Source organism: Dendrobium catenatum, unplaced genomic scaffold (genome assembly GCF_001605985.2).
Source record: "Dendrobium catenatum unplaced genomic scaffold, ASM160598v2 fragScaff_scaffold_989, whole genome shotgun sequence".
Classification (NCBI taxonomy): Eukaryota; Viridiplantae; Streptophyta; class Magnoliopsida; order Asparagales; family Orchidaceae; genus Dendrobium; species Dendrobium catenatum.
In genome coordinates this window covers 265835-286118 of record NW_021319451.1, presented here as the reverse complement: position 1 = coordinate 286118, position 20284 = coordinate 265835, and the positions used below count along the sequence as shown (strand labels likewise).

Genomic DNA, 20284 nt, shown 5'->3' with positions numbered 1-20284 from the left:
GAATTCAAGTTGGATGGTTGAAGTGGAGGAATGCATCGGGCTTGTTATGTGATAGAAATGTACCCCTCAAATTTAAGGGAAAATTCTATAAGATGGTAGTGAGGCCTACTATGCTTTATGATGCCGAATGTTGGCCTTTAAAAGAGAAGCATAATACTAAGTTAAGTGTGGCAGAGATGAGGATGCTCAGGTGGATGAGTGGCTTTACCCTTATAGATAGGATACGAAATGAGCATATACGTGAAAAGGTTGGAGTAGCTCCAGTAGAAGATGAGATTAGAGAAAGTCGCCTTAGATGGTTTGGTCACATAAAACGGTGGCCTTGCGATGACCCGGTTAGGAGAGTAGAGGTATTAGATTTGACTTATGTTAAGAAAGGTAGGGGTAGACCTAAAAAGACTTGGTTAGAAAATATTAGGAATGACCTTTCGTTCTTAGATTTAAACGAGAATTTGACTTTTAATAGGACACAATGGAGAAAAATGATTCATGTAGCCGACCCCATGTAGTGGGATAAAGGCTTGATGTTGTTGTTGTTGTCATATCAAAAAGAAGAATATCATTAGAAAAAAGCATACACCAGCATACATCTCCTTGAAAATGTATAGTAAGAACATCCATCGCTAAAGCAAAAATATATGGGCTTAAAGTTGAACCTTGATGTAATCCAACTGAAATAGGAAAATACTTAGGCAAACCATCTTGTGTTTGAACACACATAACAGCACATGCATATATATATATATCCTTAATGACTTGAATATAAACATTATTAACCATTTTCTTTTCTAGAACTCTTCATAGAACTTCTCTTAGAACTTTATCATATGTTTTCTCTAAATCAATAAATATCAAATATAGATCCTCCTTATTCTCTCTATACTTCTGATCCGGACATACAACGGTGGATGATATTTAAAGGAAGAGTCGAAGATCAACGGCCGAGATCACCCCGTTTTATTTTATGTTACTGTGTTCAAGGGCAATGTAAGGGGGAGTTGTCTAGGGTTTAGTTTATGCTATTGTTGAGTTTTATGTTCTTAGTGTTTGTCGTGAGTTCCTAGAGATGTCTAGATCTTGTGGGAGAGACCATCTACCTCTCTATTAAGATCACCTATATCTTGCTTTCATATTGCATAAATAATACAAAATCAGCCTGTGTTTTGGGCATTCTTGCAGCTTTCTATTGATTGATTTGATGTTTTTACTTTTAAGTGGTATCAAAATATCAGAGCAAGGTAAATGGCAGCTAAGAAGACGGATGCATTGGAAGGCGAGATGGAGCAACTAAAGGCTAGGATCTAGAAGAAATATTCTAGAATAAAGGAAATGTTTTCAACCATCGAAGGAAAATTTTTAACGATGGAAGAAAGGCTCTCATCCATAGAGAACCGCTTTGAAAACTTTGAAGATATGATGAAGAAAATGATCGAGATTCAGTCAAAAGCTTCACTGGCAATTCTTAGGGTTGAACCAAAAGGAAAGAGAATTTTGGTGATGATGAGGAACATCATAGAGATGCAATCTAAAAATCCACTAGCAATTCTGATTGCTAAACCGAACCAAGATTTGACCAAGATTCCCTTGGCATAATCCAAGGGAAAGGAGACCAACGGGAGGAGTTCGTTGAGGAAGAATCGGGAGGTGAAAATTTTGAGGGAAGAAGAGGAGATGCCACCATTGGAGCCACTTTCAATGAGGGGAAAGGGTACAGAAGAGGGATTTTTTGTAGAGTTACAGAATTTGGAAGGAGAAGAAGATGGGGACTTCTCACCAACTACATTGGAAGAATGAAAATATGTATATATCGAGCTTAAACACGATTTGTGCAGATTCAAGCAAGTATCCTTTGGCACTTCGCCCACAGGTATTTCAGAAGATGGAGAGACAAGATGTATTGAGCCTAAGAGCTAAGTATCTAGGAATTAGACAGTGGTTCTTATTACTTTATATTTTATAACAACGCTTTCGAGAAAAACCTATTCATCAAACTTCAGCATATTGTCCAATTTCAGAACTGGAGAGCCTTGAGTGACATTTTCTGGTTGAAGTTGTCACGACCCGGCCCGGTTAGCTCGCGAGGGAGAGGCGGGAACAAAGGTCGGACATGATGAAGATAAAAGAAACTTCATAATAAATAATTAACATATCTCCAAACAGTACCAAACATAAGGAAAGAGCCACTACAAAATCTCCAAACATAAACTTTTCTTTTCATTCATTCCAAAACACCAATAGATGAATTTAACATTAAGTTTACAAAATACAAAAGGGGATCCAAAATCCTTTTTTTTTCTTACTTATCATTTCTAAACCTGTTATACAAAATATCAAAACTCAAAAGAACCTGCCGCCCGTCGCCTCCTTTACCATGTAATACTCCCGGGTCAACATGCACATACACTTATTACATATATAACCATAAGACATGCTTTATGTAAACCATTCAGAAACTAAACAAGTGTATGTTTCCTTAGGGATATGCATGCTTTATATGCTTATGTATGCCTTTGCATGTAAAGGGGAGAGACATGTATAGTAAGAGTAGAGAAATGAGCATGAGATCCATTCATGAATTATACATTTGCATAAAAAGAACCTTTGCATTTGCCTCAAGTGTCCATGAACTTTCAAGGGAACAAGAGCCATAAGAGTTTCATAATAAACATAAAAGAATTTATCATTTATATGCAATTGCAATAAAAGAAGAATTAACTAAATTTACAAGAACTTCACTTCTACCTACCTCAATCTGTGCACCTCTTTCTTTGTCCGATCAAACTCTTTCCCTCCACACGATTTATATCTAAAAGAGACATACAACGAAAAGCATAAGTGACTAATCCCTATATAATATCCTAAACTCTAATTCTAAAGTAATAAAAGGGTTCTTCTAATGTCTTGTTTATGTTCCAATTCAAGCCCTTTACACCAAATCATGATATCTCTCAAACACAATCTCTCTCAATTATGGTTTAGTCCAATTCCTTAGGTTTTAAGCATGCAACACCTTTCCCTACCCTCAAAACATAATTAAAATAAAATCAATTTTCGGAATTTATGAAATCAAAAAATAGGAAATCTTGTATTTTAAATAAAGTCCATAAATTAGCCTCTAAAATCCTCCCTAAAACAAATAAAAACCATCGGGATCAAAAAATTCCTTAATTGGGGAAAACCCTAAATTCCTAAACTCAAAATTTTCGTTATACATTTAATATTTTTCCATTAGAAGCTTTCTTAGGTTAATAGAAATCTCTTTTGTGAAGAAATTTCCAAAGAAACAATTTTTTTAGCAAAACCCTAATTTCCAAAAATTCATATTTTCAAAAAATCAACTCGCATTAAGGTTTAGAAACATCATTTAATCCTTCCCTAAACTTTTCTTAAAGAAATTTCAAATTTTCTCAAAACCCTAGAAATCTTTTCAACCAAAAATCTTTGAGAAAAATGGAGAAATAATAATTCTTTTGCATACCTTAGCCTTCCCTTAGTCTCCCCTACGATTTTCCTCAAGATTGGCCGCCGGAATCCTCCGCCGGAGCCACCCGTTCGCCTACTCATCCGCCTTCTCCCTCTCGCGTTCGGTTCGGGCCGCACGAAATGAATGGGGAGGGCTCGGTTGGTTCATTTAGGGAGAAAGGGGATATGCCAAAAAGACACAAATGCCCTTACTTAAATAGATTTGGATTAAGAAACACTTACGGGTAGAATTGACATTTAGAAACTTCCAAAATTTATAATTCTCAAAATACTCATAATCTGATATGGGTTATACATCAAAACGATTAGAATTTTATACTCTATTTTATAAAATTATTCCTGTTGAAATCCGACAACTTCAAAATTTTCACTTAAAACTCGTCGCGGCGCTTTGAAAAGCGTGCGAGGTCTTAAACGGCATTTTGCGGGTTTTACAATTCTCCCTCCCTTATAAAAATTTCGTCCTCGAAATTTAAGACAAGCTTAAGAAACCATACCTTAGTCAAATAGGTGAGGGTAGCTCTCCTTCATCTCTGATTCCTTCTCCCAAGTAGCATCTTTCTCCGATCCATGTTTCCAAAGAACCTTAACATAAGAAACCTCTCTGCTTCGAAGCTGCTTAACATTATAGTCTATGATCTTCTCAGGTTCTTCTACAAATGTCAGATCTGGTTGGATATCTATTGCTTCAGTACTGATCTTCTGAGCTTCATCTACAATGTATTTCCTCAAAGAAGAGATGTGGAATACATTATATACTCCACTCATGTGAGATGACAAAATCAATCTGTAAGCCACACTGCCAACTCTCTCTCATATCTCAAAAGGGCCAACATACCTTGGACTCAGTTTTCCAATTTTACCAAATCTCTTCACACCTTTCATAGGGCTAACCTTGAGAAATACAAACTCTCCAACATCAAACTCAACAGATATATGTTTGGCATCATAGTACTCTTCTGTCTATCTTACACAGCCTTCAATATGTCACGAATCAGCCTTATCTTTTCAGCAGCATCATCTACTAAATCAGCTCCAATGATCTTTTTTTCTCCAATCTCAGCCCAACATAAAGGAGTTCGACACCTCCTTCCATACAAAGCTTCATAGGATGTCATACATATACTTGCTTGGAAACTATTGTTATAAGCAGATTCAATCAGTGGGATGTGTCTCCCATTTGCCACCAAAATCAAGTACACATAATCTGAGTAAATCCTCCAAAGTCTGAATAGTCCTCTCTGATTGACCATCTCTTTGAGGGTGAAAGGTTGTACTGAAAGTCTAGTGCCCATTGCCTCTTGAACCTTCCTCCACAATCTAGAGGTAAATCTCACATCTCTATCTGATACTATCGATCTTGGTACACCATGAAGTCTAACAATCTCATTAACATAAACACTTGCCAACTTCTCAACAGCATCAGATTGCTTGATAGTAAAAAGTGTGCCGATTTGGTCAACCTATCAATTATCACCCATATAGCATCATGACCAATTCTAGATCTAGGCAAACCAACTACAAAATACATGGCTATGTCTTCCCACTTCCATTCCAGTATAGGTTAAGGCTGCAATAAACCTCCTGGCTTTTGATGTTCTACCTTAACCATCTGGCAAACTGTACACATAGCCACCATTTCTGCTACACTTCTCTTCATCCCTGGCCACCAAAAGTATTCCTTCAAATCCTGGTACATCTTGTTACTACCTAGGTGAATGGTATAACTTGAATAGTGAGCTTCTTGAAAAATGTCCTTCCTCAAATCTCTAACATCTGGGATGCAAATTCTGCCTCTATACCGTAGTAGCTCATCCTCATCAAGCTCAAACTCCTCCACATGACCAACCTTCACCAAACTTAGGACTTTCTCAAATTATGCATCTTGTGGCAAAGCTTCCCTTATCATATCCTTCAATGTTGACTGAATGGTCATCTGATTCAAAGCCACAAACTCTGCATCATTGGGCTGGACTAATCTCTAACTTCTCCAAATCTTTTATCAACTCATGTTGTTGTGTAATCATCCAACTGGCACTAGAAGTCTTCCTGCTTAAGGCATCTGCTACCATATTCGCCTTACCTGAATGATATTGGATATCCAAATCATAGTCTTTGATAAGCTCCAACCACCTCCTCTGCCTCAAATTCAACTCTTTCTGTGTGAAGATATATTTTAAACTTTGATGATCCGTAAATACTTCAAATGCCCTTACTTAAATAGATTTGGCTTAAGAAACACTTAGGGGTGGAATTGGCATTTAGAAACTTCCAAAATTTATAATTCTCAAAATACTCATAATCTGATATGGGTTATACATCAAAACGATCAAAATTTTACGCTCTATTTTATAAAATCATTACCGTCGAAATCCGACAACTTCAAAATTTTCACTTAAAGCTCGTCGTGGCGCTTTGAAAAGCGTGCGAGGTCTTAAACGGCATTTTGCGGGTTTTACAGAAGCAAAATCCTGCTTGAAAATGAGCCAATAAACCTTGCTCAAAATTCTGCAAGAGTGCCACAACTTACGGCATCAAGATCAATTCTGAACCGTTCAGGTGTTCTAATGCAAGTTGCTGATCTTGTGAGTCCTTTAAGGTAATTAGCGTATGCTGATTCTAATGTTGCAAATCATTTATGGGTATTGATTTTCCCAATAGCTTGGGTCACCCTTCAGAAAGATGAGCAAGTTTCTATGGCTATACCCATTATATCACTTCTTACCCCAAGAAGCAACAAAAGCAAGTAGGCCTAATGATGTGCAGGCATTTCTAGAAGGTATCAATTTGTGTCATCCTCAGACTCGAATACCAAGTGACCTAATCAAATATACTGGGAAAACTTACAACGCCTGGCATATCTCTCTAGCTCTACTTGAGAGTAATGTCGTGTTGTTCAGGAATGAACCAAAATGTTCTGAATCACTTGCTAGGCTTTATCGATTGCTTAATGAAGAAGATATAAGATGTGGTTTGTGGAAGAGAAGGTCAATTTCCATTGAAACAAGAACCAGCTTATCTCTTGTCCCGCATGAGAACCGGCAGCATGCTCATAACCTCTTTTATCAGGCAATGATAAAGGCCACATAGGGTATTTACAAAAATATAGTTCCCAAGGCTGAAATGTGTCTTTGGGAAGAAAGGTGGCTTTATTGTGCTAGTCAGCTAAGTCCAGTGGAATACATTGGCAGATTTTGGAAAGATTGTGGAAAACAATGAAATTCTTTATGCCTGCCTTTGAAAGGTTCCAGATTGGGCTTATCTAAAGGATAATGTAATGCCAAAGGCTCAATTAGAAGAGACACCAAAACTTCATATTGTTCAAGCATTTTTTTCTCTTCAATATAGAAATACAGGTGGTGTAGAGATGTTAAAGGTACTGTGTCCAAAGGCGTTGAACTGGCACAAAACAATGGTGTCAATTGGCTGAGATGTCCATTCAGCCCCACACACCACTTTTGCAGTATTTTCAGCAGCTTGTTGATGTCCAAGAATCAGCAGGAATTCTACTTGACATTGCCAATTAAAAAAAATAAGCATATGGAAATTATAATTTTGGTGTTCACAGTATTTATGCAGAACTCAAAAATATCTTTGAGGCATGGAGGCTTAGAACTCCTAATGAATGGGATAAGCGCATGCAACACTGTTTCAGCACCCAATGGTATGCCTGATGGAAAAGAAAGAGGTCTGAATCATGTTGGTAGTACTTTGCCTTCTAAAATCCATATTCATCCTGGCCCCAAAATAGCAGTACTTTTATTTCTCAGAAGCTGCAGTTAATAATGAAGCTGAAAAGCTACTCAGCAAAACAACCAACTTCCATTTAGGCGTAATACTGCACTTGGTTGAGTTGCTTCAGCTGCTAGTACATTGGATGTTGCAAAGGACATAACGGAAGCACTCGGGAACAAGAACCCAAACTTGGCCAATGAACTTGAGGCATTGCTATCATGAATGGGCTCAAGATTTGTTACTCTCCTAGAATATTGACTTCTTGTTGTTGTTAATGCATCACTTCATCGTTGCCACAAGTATCCAACTGCTACCACCGCTTAGATTCCAAAATATCTTAAAAAGGAGGTATCTCGAATTTGTAGGGCTTTGTTTCTCTGCAAATGTTGTGAATAAGTATGTTGACTTTGTGAGGGAATATAAATGAAATTTTGAATGCGATCTAGATCCTAGAAGCACAAACACATTTTCGACTAGCCTCTTAGAATTAACCGTTAAGCAAAAGCACTGGAAAAATATTCTTCAAAAGAAATTTCCTTCATACCACCTTAAGGACTAGGTGGTTCTTTGGGACTGGAGTAGTGATATGCCAGAGGGGCCCACCTTGTGGGGCCTAGGGGAGCTATTATTTATTATGTAAGGAGGAGGAATTAAGGGAAAGCTATTTAGGAATGTTCCTAATCAAGGGGAAGCTATTTAGGAAGGTTCTTAATCAAGGGAGAACAATTTATGAAGGTTTCCTAATTATGCTTATGTTGTTTAACTGATTAAGAAGATTTTCTTAATTATGTTCAGGCTAATTAGGGACTAATTGGTTAGGAAAGTTTTCTAAATTACATTTATGCTGATTAGAAGGTTCTATTTATGTTATAGTATTCTAGGGCTACTTAAAGGGGTGTTCTCTAGGATTTAGTTTATACTATTGTTGAGTTTTATGTTCTTAGTATTTGTTGTGAGCTTCTAGTGGCGTCTAGGTCTTGTGAGAGAGACAATCAACCTCTCTAATAGTAGATCACATATATCTTGCTTTTATATTGCAGAAATAATATAAAATCAGCTACTGTTTTGGGTATTCCAGTAGTTTTCTATGAATTGGTTTGCTGTTTTTACTTCCAAGTTGTTTTGGGTATTTCTGTAGTTTTCTATTGATTGTTTAGCTGTTTTTACTTCCAAGTAGTATCAATATACTCATGCCATTGACAACAGCCATTTCTTAGTGTTTATCCTTCTGAAGCAATCACTAGAACCCTCCTTAAGTGGGGAATTAACTGCAGCAACCTACTCATCATACACAAAGAGCAGCATCTAACCATACAAAAATTCATATATTTTCTCTAATATTGACATAATCTCATGGGAACATCTTAAAATGTACATTTAAATACAAATGAAATTAAGGAAATAAAAAAATTTCTCTACATAAAAACTGAACCGAGCTAAGAACTAGAAGCTGGATTGTATAAGCCTAACACCATCACAACAATTCATTAAAGATGGTTCATGTGATAGATGCCAAAGGATAGGAACTAAAACATAGGCCACTGTGGTGGAACATAATGATAACCATTTTAACGTAGGAGCTGCTAATATGCCAGTCCTTGCTGCTACAATTTTGAAAGGAATGCTCAGTTCATGTATCTAAGAGGAAAAAGATAAAGATGCACAGGAAATGACAAAAAAAATCTCAATATTGCTATGTTTTGCTACAAGAAAGAAGCATAAACCTTCCTCATATTTTTTATCTGTATTCAAGTCAATCACTCAGATAATATAACAGATTCAATGAATACTCAGAAAATGAATAAATTGAATAAAATAATAGCAAAAGAAAAGGTGAACTCGTGTTGCATAAACTAGTAGAAGTATATAGTAATGCAAGTCACTGCATGTAGGTACCTTTTCCTGCCTTAGAAGATTATGTAATATCACATACAGTATACGTGGAGAAACCTGTTGTTCTAGAATACTTGTCATAATTGACATGATAGCTTGCATCAAACTATCCTGAATTTTAAATCTGCAAATGAAAACAATCTGCTTTAAGTAGCACAAGCCAACGAATAATATAAACACAAAAAAAATAGTGATTCGATTTATTTTATCCAGTTTGACCAATTTATACAGGAAAATAAAGGACCAAAGAGTTAATAATAACAGTACTTTAAAGGCGGGTACCAATCTTCCCAAGAAGACTACTCGATGCTATAGGCTGAACACTCGAACAAATTAAGCAGTAACCAGAAGTGAGATAAGAACTTTAGATCCACCTTGTTCCCAAACCAACTACATATAAAGCTAAGTGGTTTCTCTAGTTCGAACAAGAAGACAAAATATGATCATAAATATCAAGTTACTAACCCAAGAAAACTGAAATTTAGTCAACAATATAGCGCTATCAAGTTCATGCCAACATAAAAATGACACATCTAATTCTACTCTCCACAATTAAGATGATTTGTGCTTCAAACATGGGGGTACTTTAACGGAGCTTCAGTCAAAACATGGACAACTCACTAACCAATTATCAACATACCTTCAAAGTTGCAAGAGTGAACAGAAAATGGTAGATGCTACAGACTCTCAAAACCAAACAGTTAACCATGCCTAATGTAAGTTTGGAGAAGAATACGTTTTCTGAATATTGATCAAAGATAGAGGTAAAATATTTATAGGACATTTTGCATTTTTAAACACCTAAGTATATGATAATTCGCCAAAGAAAACTAGCAAAATAAGATGCAATTTAAAAATTCAAATAATGGGGATCTTCAAATTGATTCTGACAAAAATTCATCATTTTTCTTTTAGAGTAACCATCTTCCCATGCAATCACTCCTTTAGCTTCCTACTAATCCAGTCAGCACACCCTTTGATGTAGTCAATACTTTCTCTATTCAACAAACTTCCCCTTAAATTGGAAAATAGATTTCAATCAAGTAATGAGGAATTAAAAAACAAGATTTGAAAAAAACCTTCGGTAAGCATATATGGTTTACTGGGAGAAAATAAAATGCATGCAAATGATTCTTTCTTCAAGGTTTTCCTTAATAAATTGTTGATCAAATTGGCGATCAAACTCACCGTGCTCTGTAGGATAAAATCATGGGTTATGCTTATAGCAGCCTTGTTGCAACAATATAGCTTCATTGGAGAATCTCTAGTTATTTTTTTTTTTTTTTAGCTCAATAAAAACGCATTGCAACCATAGCAGTTCACAAAACTCATTGGTCATGCCTCTATATTCAACTTCAATACTCCAAAGTTCAAACTAACACTTCATGTTTCTATCGTCTTGACAAGGTTTCCATATACGTCAATAAAATTATCTATTATGGATCTTAGCCCAACCATATCAGTGTAAGATTCAATATTCCGAAAAGTGTTTTCTTGAAAAAATAGTCACATTTAATGGTAAATTTTAAGTATCTCAAGATTCGAATTTTTTTAGAAGTGCATAAATTGGATAACTAGACTTGTAGCAAAGGCTATATCTGTAAAACTCGAAAAAAATGTCGATCGTAAATGTTGCACGCATTTTGATGCACCGCAACCAAATTAGGCGGATTTTCAAAGTCGTCATTTTCAAAGAAATTAATTTTATAAAATAGTACATTGAATTTCGATCAAATCCATATAAAGGGCTTATAGGAAATTTTGCATAGTTTGGAAGTTAAAAATCAAAAGTCTCCTAAATTGAAAATGACTAAATAGCCCTTTTTTATATGAAAATGAATTATAAAAGGGGGTTTAGGTCATTGGACTCTCCCATAACTAAATAAACAGTAAGATATTACCTTTCACTTCTGCTGAGCTTTTCATGAACATAATATGATCAATATTGGCATGCAGTTAGCATTGATTATTTACTAAGTAAATCATCCATACCTTGCTCTTGAAAACTATTTGAGACAATAAAATGAGTTCATTAGATAGAATATATGAGTCAATGTTTTTTTTTTTTTAATCCAACAAAGAATACATAAACTTCTTTTAGGTCTCCATAAATAGTTGTGTTATTAATAACCAGCTGGTGTGGAGGCCAATCAGCATCATCTGCAAAAGATAATAAGACTCATATAGAATTCAATTTTCCCATTTGCGCAAACATCCCCATGCAATTTATACCATTGTAGAGTAAATCCTTTCCCAAATAGCAGAACTTGATATCTCTAGAGAGTTCCATCAAATTTAAACTTCACAACCCACTTTTAACCAACAATAATCTTCTCACTATGTAAAAAATGTAAATCCATCATCTCCTAAGCCTATTTTTCACAAGAGCTCTCATTTCATCAAGAAATATTTCCCTCCACTTAGGTACTTATAAAGTCTCATATACATTTGTTTGGAATCTCCACAAGAGAAAGTTAAGAGATGAAGGCAAAAAATAAGGTGGCAAATTTCTCAAGGGCATAAATTTTGATATAGGATAGTTAGAACAAGACTTAACACCCTTAGGGAATGTAATGGGTATATCAAGTTTGTCAAATTTATCTTGAGAATTTAGACACAATTGAAGAAAACTATATGGGCCATGGTTTTGCTTTCAATTGGATTCATGGCTGATGCGGACATCATATCCTGAAATGTCTTCCATAGACGTGGTCGACGATCGACGGCCACGATCGCGCTGATCTACTTTTGAGTCTTCATATGTATTTGTTTTATTTATTTGCTTTATGCATTTGTATTAGTAGCTTTTCCCGTTTTGCTCTTACTTAAGGGCTTTGTCATATGTACGCCCTAGGGGCAATGTCGTCTTTTATTTCTCTTTCATTGTAGGAGGCTAATATATAAGCCCCATACGTTTCTTTTGAGATGAATGAATGAATTATAAAATTTCTGCTTGGTGTTCTTGAGAGAGCTTGAGAAAAGGTTGAGGAGCCTAGGAGAGGCCAAATCGTACTACCCAACAACCACCGTAGGTGAGCTCTTGGTTTTCCTATCTTCTCCTCTTTGTTCCCTTCTTCTTTCCTTCCACCACCGACCTCCCTCCCTCCTCCCTTAACCGTCGGCCACTCCACCTTTCTCCACATCTCTGCCAAAACCCACCACCTCCCCAATACCGGCCAGCCTCCCATCCCAACCCCGAACAGTCGGCCAACTTCCCCCCTTCCTTTTCCCTCCAAATTTCAAAATCCCTCGACTTTCCTAAAATAGATCCCTATTATTCTAGAAAGTTTTAATTCAGATTTTGAGTTATTAAAATCTGAAATATTCTTTCCTAAATAAAGGAGTTAATTTAGGAAATACAATCATTCAATTAAATTCAAATTTAAATTTGAATTTGAAAGAGGATCTCATTAAATCCTTCTTCCTAAATCCCAAAGTCCCCAATTGGAAACCAATTTAATCCCACCTCTCCATACATGCCCATAGGGCCGGCCAATTTAGGAAATACAATCATTCAATCATTTTCTTGCTTAACTAAATCCTCCAATCAAGGCCATCAAGTGGGCCGCTCCTCCCTCTCTCCCCAAAATTAATCTTCCAACATTGGAAACTCCAATTAAACCCCCTCATAGGGCCGGCCTCCCATGCCTCTTTGGATTTCTCCTTTTGTGGAAAGAATTAAACTCCTTTTCCCAAATTAAAGTCCTCTAAATCTGAAATTAATTTTAGATTTTCTTCTTCCCAGATTTTCCCCACAATCCAAACCAATCCCACCTCCAACCTTAGCCTTGGCCGACCACTAGCCCACCCAACCAACCTCTCTAGCCCTTCTCCCTTGCTTGGAGAGTCACCCCAAAGGAAGAAGAGGCTTCCCACATCATTGACGGCTGCTGTCCAGGACTTCCAACCCCTCCAAAGTGCTGTTGGAACATTTTTGTTAGCTGTCCAGAATTTCTGGGCTTTCCCCCTTGCTGTCCAGCCATTCCAACACTAGGAAACTGCTGCCTTGCCACCCGGAGATCATCGTGTGCTGTTCCAAAAGCCTCAATTTGCTGTTTCGAGAAACCATTCCAAGAGAACTTGCTTCCCACCCGTCAAAGAACATCAAGTTGCTGTCCTAAGACAGCTAGGGGTTGTGTGTTACTGTCCACTCCTTCCCCAACACCAAAGCGACTACGCGAGATCGCCATATTTGTCTTTCCCTTGGTAAATTTTTTTTTCCTAGTCTTATATCTTCCTAATTCACCTTCCAATTGTGGTTATAGTTTGATTCACAATGATTCGTGTTGATCCCTCCACTAAAGCATGGTAATTTAGGGAGTTCAGTGAGGAATCCTTACATAGTGACTAATCTTATTGTTAGCATGGGGATTTTGTTGAAAACCTTTGATGGGGACATCAGATTGTGGAAGGTTTATCAGAGGCGTGGCCTACGGCCACGATCGAGTCATTGTACTTTTGATATATGATTGTATTGTTTTAATCATGTGTCGTGTATTTGTTTTTATTTTATGTTATTTTATTTCTTGTTGTACCTTTTTAGTAAAGGGATGTCATTTGTAAGCACGGAAGGCATTTTTGTCTTTTATTTTTTGAGTCTCATGTACTAGGCTATTTATAGCCCCTTGTTTTATTTTTCAAGTAATGAATGATTGATTAGAAAATTTCTTCGTTGTGTTTGAGTTCTCTTGAGAGCTTGAGAGTTTGAGTGGTGAATCCATAGGAGAGGGAACTCGGATCACCCACCAACCTTGGAGACGGTCGGGTTCGTGGTTTCTTATCTTTGTCTTTCCAAACCCTATCTTCCACCTAGCCGTTGGTCAAGGCCCTCCCAATCCTTGCCGCCGGCCACCTAATCACCCCCTCTTCCTTCTCCACCCACCACAACACCTCCTACATCTCCACCCAGCCGCCGGCCTCATACCCCCATCCCGTTCGAACCACCGGCCTAACCCGCCCCCTCCCCTATTGCCTACTTTGGTTACTTCCTAATTTTATATTGCCATAATTTACTTTGTCTTTGAATTCAAATTTTCCCAAATTTGAAATTCAAATTCTTTCCTAAATTATAAAATCTATTTTATGAAAGTTTTCAAATCTTCCCTCCATTGGATTTTGAATTAATTATGATGATTTAATTTATTCTAAATCTAATCACCCAAATTAAGGAAGCATTAAAGCCTCCTTAATTTCCTCCCTATAGCCGTCGGCCTTGCTTGGCTAAACTGTCGGCCCCACTCCACTTTCCCTACTTTGGGTTTTCTAATTTAGGGTGATTTAATTTGGGATCAATTTAGGAGTCAAATCAATTAAATCCTAAATTCAAATCCTTTCCTAAACCTATTAAACTATTTTAGGAAATTTTTCAAATTGAATCCAATTTGAATTTCAAATTAGATTGGACTCAATTAAATCTTTCCTAATCTCTAAACCCAAATTTAGGAAACCACCCACCTCCACATAAATCCCTCCCCACTCACTAAAGCCGCCGGCCCCTCTCTCCATACCCGCCCCCTCTTTCTCTCTAATCCTCCCCTCTCTCCACTTAACTTCCCACCGGATTTAGGGATTGGATTTTCCCTCTTGAATTTTCATCCTGTTATTTTTTAAAATCTAAAATTTATTTCAGATTTTGGAAGGAAGCTTGCTCCTTGCCTCTTCCCTCTTTCAAGTTGAAGGGAAACTTCTTTCTCCTCAACAATAGTCAAGAGCATTAGCCATCTTGGGAAGACTTTGTCATCGTGTATCCATGAATGGCCGACCCCGCCACTGAGTACGGACTTGAGAACGCCGAGGACGGCTTCGTACGCATTCTCCAGTCAACTTTCTTTGACGTTAATCCGAGGATCGATCACACCATTAAAGAATACGTGGAACGTATCCTAGATACTTTGGTGGAAGCAATTGAAGAGCAGCTTGAAGGCGTTGAGTGGAGGATCGCAACCGATCCTTGACAAAGGGTTCTACTTTCCCCTTTCTTTATATTTCTTGAGTCTAACTTTATCTTGTGTTTGATTGTAGTCACGAAGGACGATTCCTCCTACTTCTGCTAAGCTTAATAAACTTAGGGTTTTGAGTGTATTCATGTGCTTACGGATCTCACTTGTTAGACTAGGGATTTTTATTGAAACTACCACTCTGGCGTAACGTTGTTTTCTATTTCATTTTGAAAGTTTCAAATCTCTGGTTATGTGATTTAGCCTAAGCGGACGTGACCCCTTATTCGTTTTATTTCATTGTTTAAGCTACTAATAGTTTTCTTCACTTTTTTATTCTAATCAAGAGTTGTGCAAATTCTTAACAAAGTCATTGCATTCATATGTAGTCCTACATCAACCTTCCATGTATGCAACATTAAATTAATTGACTATTTTATGATCTTAACTTCTACGCACGTGATTTGGCCTTAGCTTATTTTATCACCTTTGTGCTTTATCTTATCGTTTAAATCAATATAAGATTTTGCTTATTATTATTCTCTAAAATTTAAGCATGCAAATTTCTTAATCAAATCATGTTCTTTACATTTATATCCTGCATCAACAGCTTTGCAGAGAACACTTATACTCTTTTTCATGAAATGATGGTTTCCTTAAATGTCATTCCAAAGATTTTATCCACGTTTGCTTAACCTCCTTTTTGGCATTATCATGATCATGTGTAGAGTTTATATTAGACCATGGGGGAGTTTCAATATTTAAATTATTATTTCTTGAACTAAGCTCTTGATTTGTATGAATGCATTCATTATTAAAAAGATTTGAGTTCTTATCATTTTTTTATATTATAACGAATCACCAAAGTTTCTTTCCCCATAAAGATGAGACCCGAAAAAAAGATTTTGTTCCAAAAATTATGCATCCATTATAACAAATATTTTTTTAATAAGATCAAAATATTAGTACCTTTGTGTTTAAAGTAAAAACTAAAAGATACATTTTGTAGTCCAATGATCTTTCCACAACTTTTAGCATAATATGTACAAACAATATACAACCAATGATTTTAATAGGGAGATTATATAAGATCCTAGAGTAAAAAAAAAAATATTTTGAAACATAAATAAAAGGCATTGAAAATTTATAATTTTTAAGGGCATGCGATTGATGAGGTATGTTGTAGTTATGATAGCATCATCCCATAGATAACTGACACATGATTGGTGAATACTAAAACTCTTGCTACTTCTAAAAGGTGTTTACTTTCATACCATGGAGGTAGCAATAGAAAAACAAGGAATTGTAATTTCCCAAATAAAGTTTATTTTTAATCTACTTCAAGAAATAAGAATGCTTGGATGTAAGCATGCAAAAACTTTAATGGATCCAACAAAGAAAATTGGGATAGCCACAAATAACCCACATGCCAAAAACATGAGTATCAACACCTTATAGGAAAACTCCTGCTATTCAGCTTCTCATTAGTGTTCTAGACCAATACATAAACAACACTATTGAATAACATATGAAACTTGTTAATCGCATTCTAAGGTATATGAAAATGATAACAAAAAAAAAGCTCATTATATAAAAAGTCATCCAACAAAAAAATTAATATTTTCACGCATATGAAATTGGCTAGAGACACCACATTAGAGATCCATCTTTACTTGTTATAGTTATGATCAAGAAAATTAGTTATAGTAATAAGCAAAAAATAATTTGTGGTCTCAAGAAACAATGCTAAAGCTGAATATAAAAAAGTGGGACATGATATTTACAAAGACAAGTGGAATAAGAGCATATGGAAACAGATAGTTAATATTTTTCTCATAAATATAAATAAGGTATAACACATTTCTTGTTTATCAAAAAAAAAAAAAAAAACTAATAGGTTGGTCCTCTGTTTAAAATTGTGCAACAAGAGGCGCACGCAATTTGGAGCCTGGAAGAGGCGTACGCCTCACCCTGTGTGAGGCGCGCCTCAATTGCGCAATTGCGCAATTATGGGTGAGGCGTACGCCTCATCCAAATGGCCCCACCTACTTAAAATGACTCATTTTTTTCCCTACACCCGTTCGGCCCAGGCTTTTCCCGTTCGCCCGCAAGCTCCTGTTCGCGAAAGAAGGATCTCGCACGGTCGGCCACCCTTCCCGCCGCCTCTCCCGCCAGCGCCGCCTCTCTCCGACGAACTTGAAGTGTCCGGTCGCCTTGTAGGAGAAGTCCACAAACGATTTTAGGTATTTTTTTTTATTTTTGGTTAGATTTTTGAAGTGAAATCTTCTTCCACTATACATAACAGAGGTGCACGGGGTCTTATGGATCAGTATATGACTAATCCATAAGAGGATAGAGGACAAGCACAAATGATGCCTGCGGCCGGTACTAGAGAGGGTCGACGCCAGGTTTGCATGGATATTGGGAAGTTTTTTTTTAAATGTCATACCTTTTAATGTTGCTACGTCGCCTGCCTACTTCAATATGCTGCGGTCTGTAGGTTTGTATGGGAGAGGGTTGAAGGCACCTTCTATGTATGAGTTGCAAACATGGATTTTAAAGGAAGAGCTGCTGAACACAGAGCGTAGCATTGAGGAGATTAAAAGGACATGGAATGAGAATGGAGTAACCATTATGTCAGATGGATGGTCTAACATGAAGAGCAGGAGCTTGATTAACATTCTTGTGAACAATCCCTACGGCACATTGTTTTTACGATCGGTTGAAGCTTCAGATGAGGTGAAAAATGCTACGCCTCGCAGCACAACAATCAAGTAATGATGTGTCGTCTGATAATGAGTGGTTCATAGATGATGAGACAGATTTGTCATTATCAGACTTACAGCTAGAAGATCTAAGTGTGGATGTCTTGAGGAGCGAAGCAGATCAAGTGGGCACATCCACTAGTACCACACCACACACATCCACTAGCTCTGCAGCACAACAATCAAGTAAAAGTATTGCACAACTTCTTATATGCTATTGCATTACATTTATGTCAAGTGAGCAATTAACATGATAATGATCTTTTCTCTTATTGAACAGGGAAGAGAAAAGTGAGTCATATTGAAGATGATGATGATATGGCATTCATAGATACAATTGGAGAAGAAGATTCCCTTGAAGACCCATTTAGTGATGGAATATGATTGCATTTTATTTATTTTTTGTACTTTGGGAGTTTTGTTAAACTAATATTTTGTGATTTTGTACTTTAGGACATGATTTTATTACATCTACTTTCTTACTTTTCACTATTTTCATATATCATTTAGATGTTTTTATTGTAAGATAGAATATTGCTATTATTTTCCTACTAAAACCTTTAATTTTTCATTTACGCAATTCTGTGTCCGTGAGGCTTACGCCTCGCCTCACAGACGAAAACCGCCTCGAGGCTTAATTACGCAACTTTAAACCTTGGGTTGGTCATTTTGAGAATACTTATTTATTTAAAATAACTCTTAAAGATTCCTCATAAAATGAAGAAAGAATAGATAAATAAGCTTAATGATAAGAATAAATAAATTCTATGAATCCATAAAATTTGAAATTATTGGTTGCAATAATATATGTTGAGCAAAACATAAAGTAGAATTGCATAAGAATAAAACATTGATGGATATAACTTCTAATACAGAAAAATATTCTTGCATAAATTATAAAATAAATAATAGGTAAATTTAGATCATGAAAAAACAAATACATTGGACAGTAAATATAAATAGCTTTACAAAATAGATATCGCAATGGCTAGTTATTGAGCTGAAAAAATTTATTTTCAATCAATTGCTTTGATCGATGAATATGATCACCTTGGAATTATTTGTACCTTCTAGAATGGCATTATTTGCATTTCCTCATATTTAAATCTACAGAATAATATATCTTTGCAAAAAAATTGAACATTGACAAGGCAACCTCAATGAATCTTTTTTGAACATTGACAAGGCAACCTCAATGAATGATCACGGAACAATGCAACATAGCTCTTACCTTACAGCTTTGAATAACACGTCAAACATTTCAGCTGATAAATCCTCACAGCCCCCAAGCATAATCAAAAAAGATTTACAATAAGCAACAGTCTCCAATATCTTCAACCTCCTTGTGGAAAACGGACTGTTGGAATCAGTTAGGCGTTTGAACACATTAATAATGAGCCTGAAAATTTCCTGTATATTAGACGCAGAATTAAAGAAGCGTTAGGAGGATGAACATTGTTGTATACTAGGATCCATTATTAGGGATCAAGGGGATAATAACGGGAATACTAGTATTGTTCCTTCCAATAATAAAACTCTCTCTTGGTAAAGAAAAAGAAATTCCTGATAACTTATCCTGATTCTAGAAATGAAAATACCATGCAAATTTCAACAATGCATACCATAATATAGATGCCAAAGATAACAGTTAACTTCATAATTGAATAGACTAATAAAAAACAGTGTGAAACAGCAAAAGAAAACAAAAATTAGAACATCCATTTCCTGAGTAATAAGTGATATTCTAAACATGTTCAACTATTCCTACTTCAGCCCAATCTGTAAAAACATAAATGGAGGCAGAGACAGGAATAATAATTCAAACAACTACCCTCAAAGCTGTAGAAAGGCATAAAAACAAGATATAAGTATTTCTTCCTTCCTTAGGAATCACATTATCAGGGAAGTATCGCCATAAAGAGACTATGGTACCAAACATTCTCAAGTGTAAATGAAAAGTGGATCATATGAATGCTTGTAAGTGATGCAAGGTACAAGTAAAAAAAAAATAGCTTTCTTAATCAGGAGGTGTTACCTTATATACTTCATAACTGCAAGGAGGATTAGGTGCTAGAAGGCGGATGACTTCAGTGAAACAAACGGCAACCAATAGCCTAACATCATCATCTTTATGCTTACGCAGGTTACTTTGAACCAAAGAACAGCTTAGGGATGTCAATACTTCCTGTAGAGATAAACTTGGACTCAAATCTGAAAGAGCAGCTTCCGCTTTCTGAAAGAGAACACAAAACTTCATAAGCAATCTTTCATAATAGTTTCTTAAAGAATCAATGTTTCAGCACGAAAAAAGGGAGGCAGATGTAGTACATCAACCTTGATATATGAAGTAAATCAGGTTATATTAGTCTATCAGACAACTAAGTGTTTCACAATGAGATACCTCATTTTAACAATACTCATATGGAGGAAGCATGAAAAGTATAAACAATAAGAACAACAGTATTGTATTTG

The 20284-nt window shown here is 36.2% G+C and overlaps 1 protein-coding gene across 1 annotated transcript in view; it reads right to left on the bottom strand.

The window, feature by feature from the left end:
• LOC110096620 (sister chromatid cohesion protein PDS5 homolog A-B) overlaps positions 1 to 20069 on the bottom strand; it is a 184686-nt gene extending 164617 nt beyond the window's left edge. The window contains exons 1-3 of the mRNA XM_028697710.1: positions 19848 to 20069; positions 19044 to 19222; positions 9115 to 9235 (exon numbers count right to left, since the gene is read on the bottom strand). Of these exons, the coding sequence (XP_028553543.1) occupies positions 9115 to 9235; positions 19044 to 19222; positions 19848 to 20069 (522 nt within the window). The remainder of the gene's footprint in view (positions 1 to 9114; positions 9236 to 19043; positions 19223 to 19847) is intronic.
• Positions 20070 to 20284: the final 215 nt, after the last annotated feature.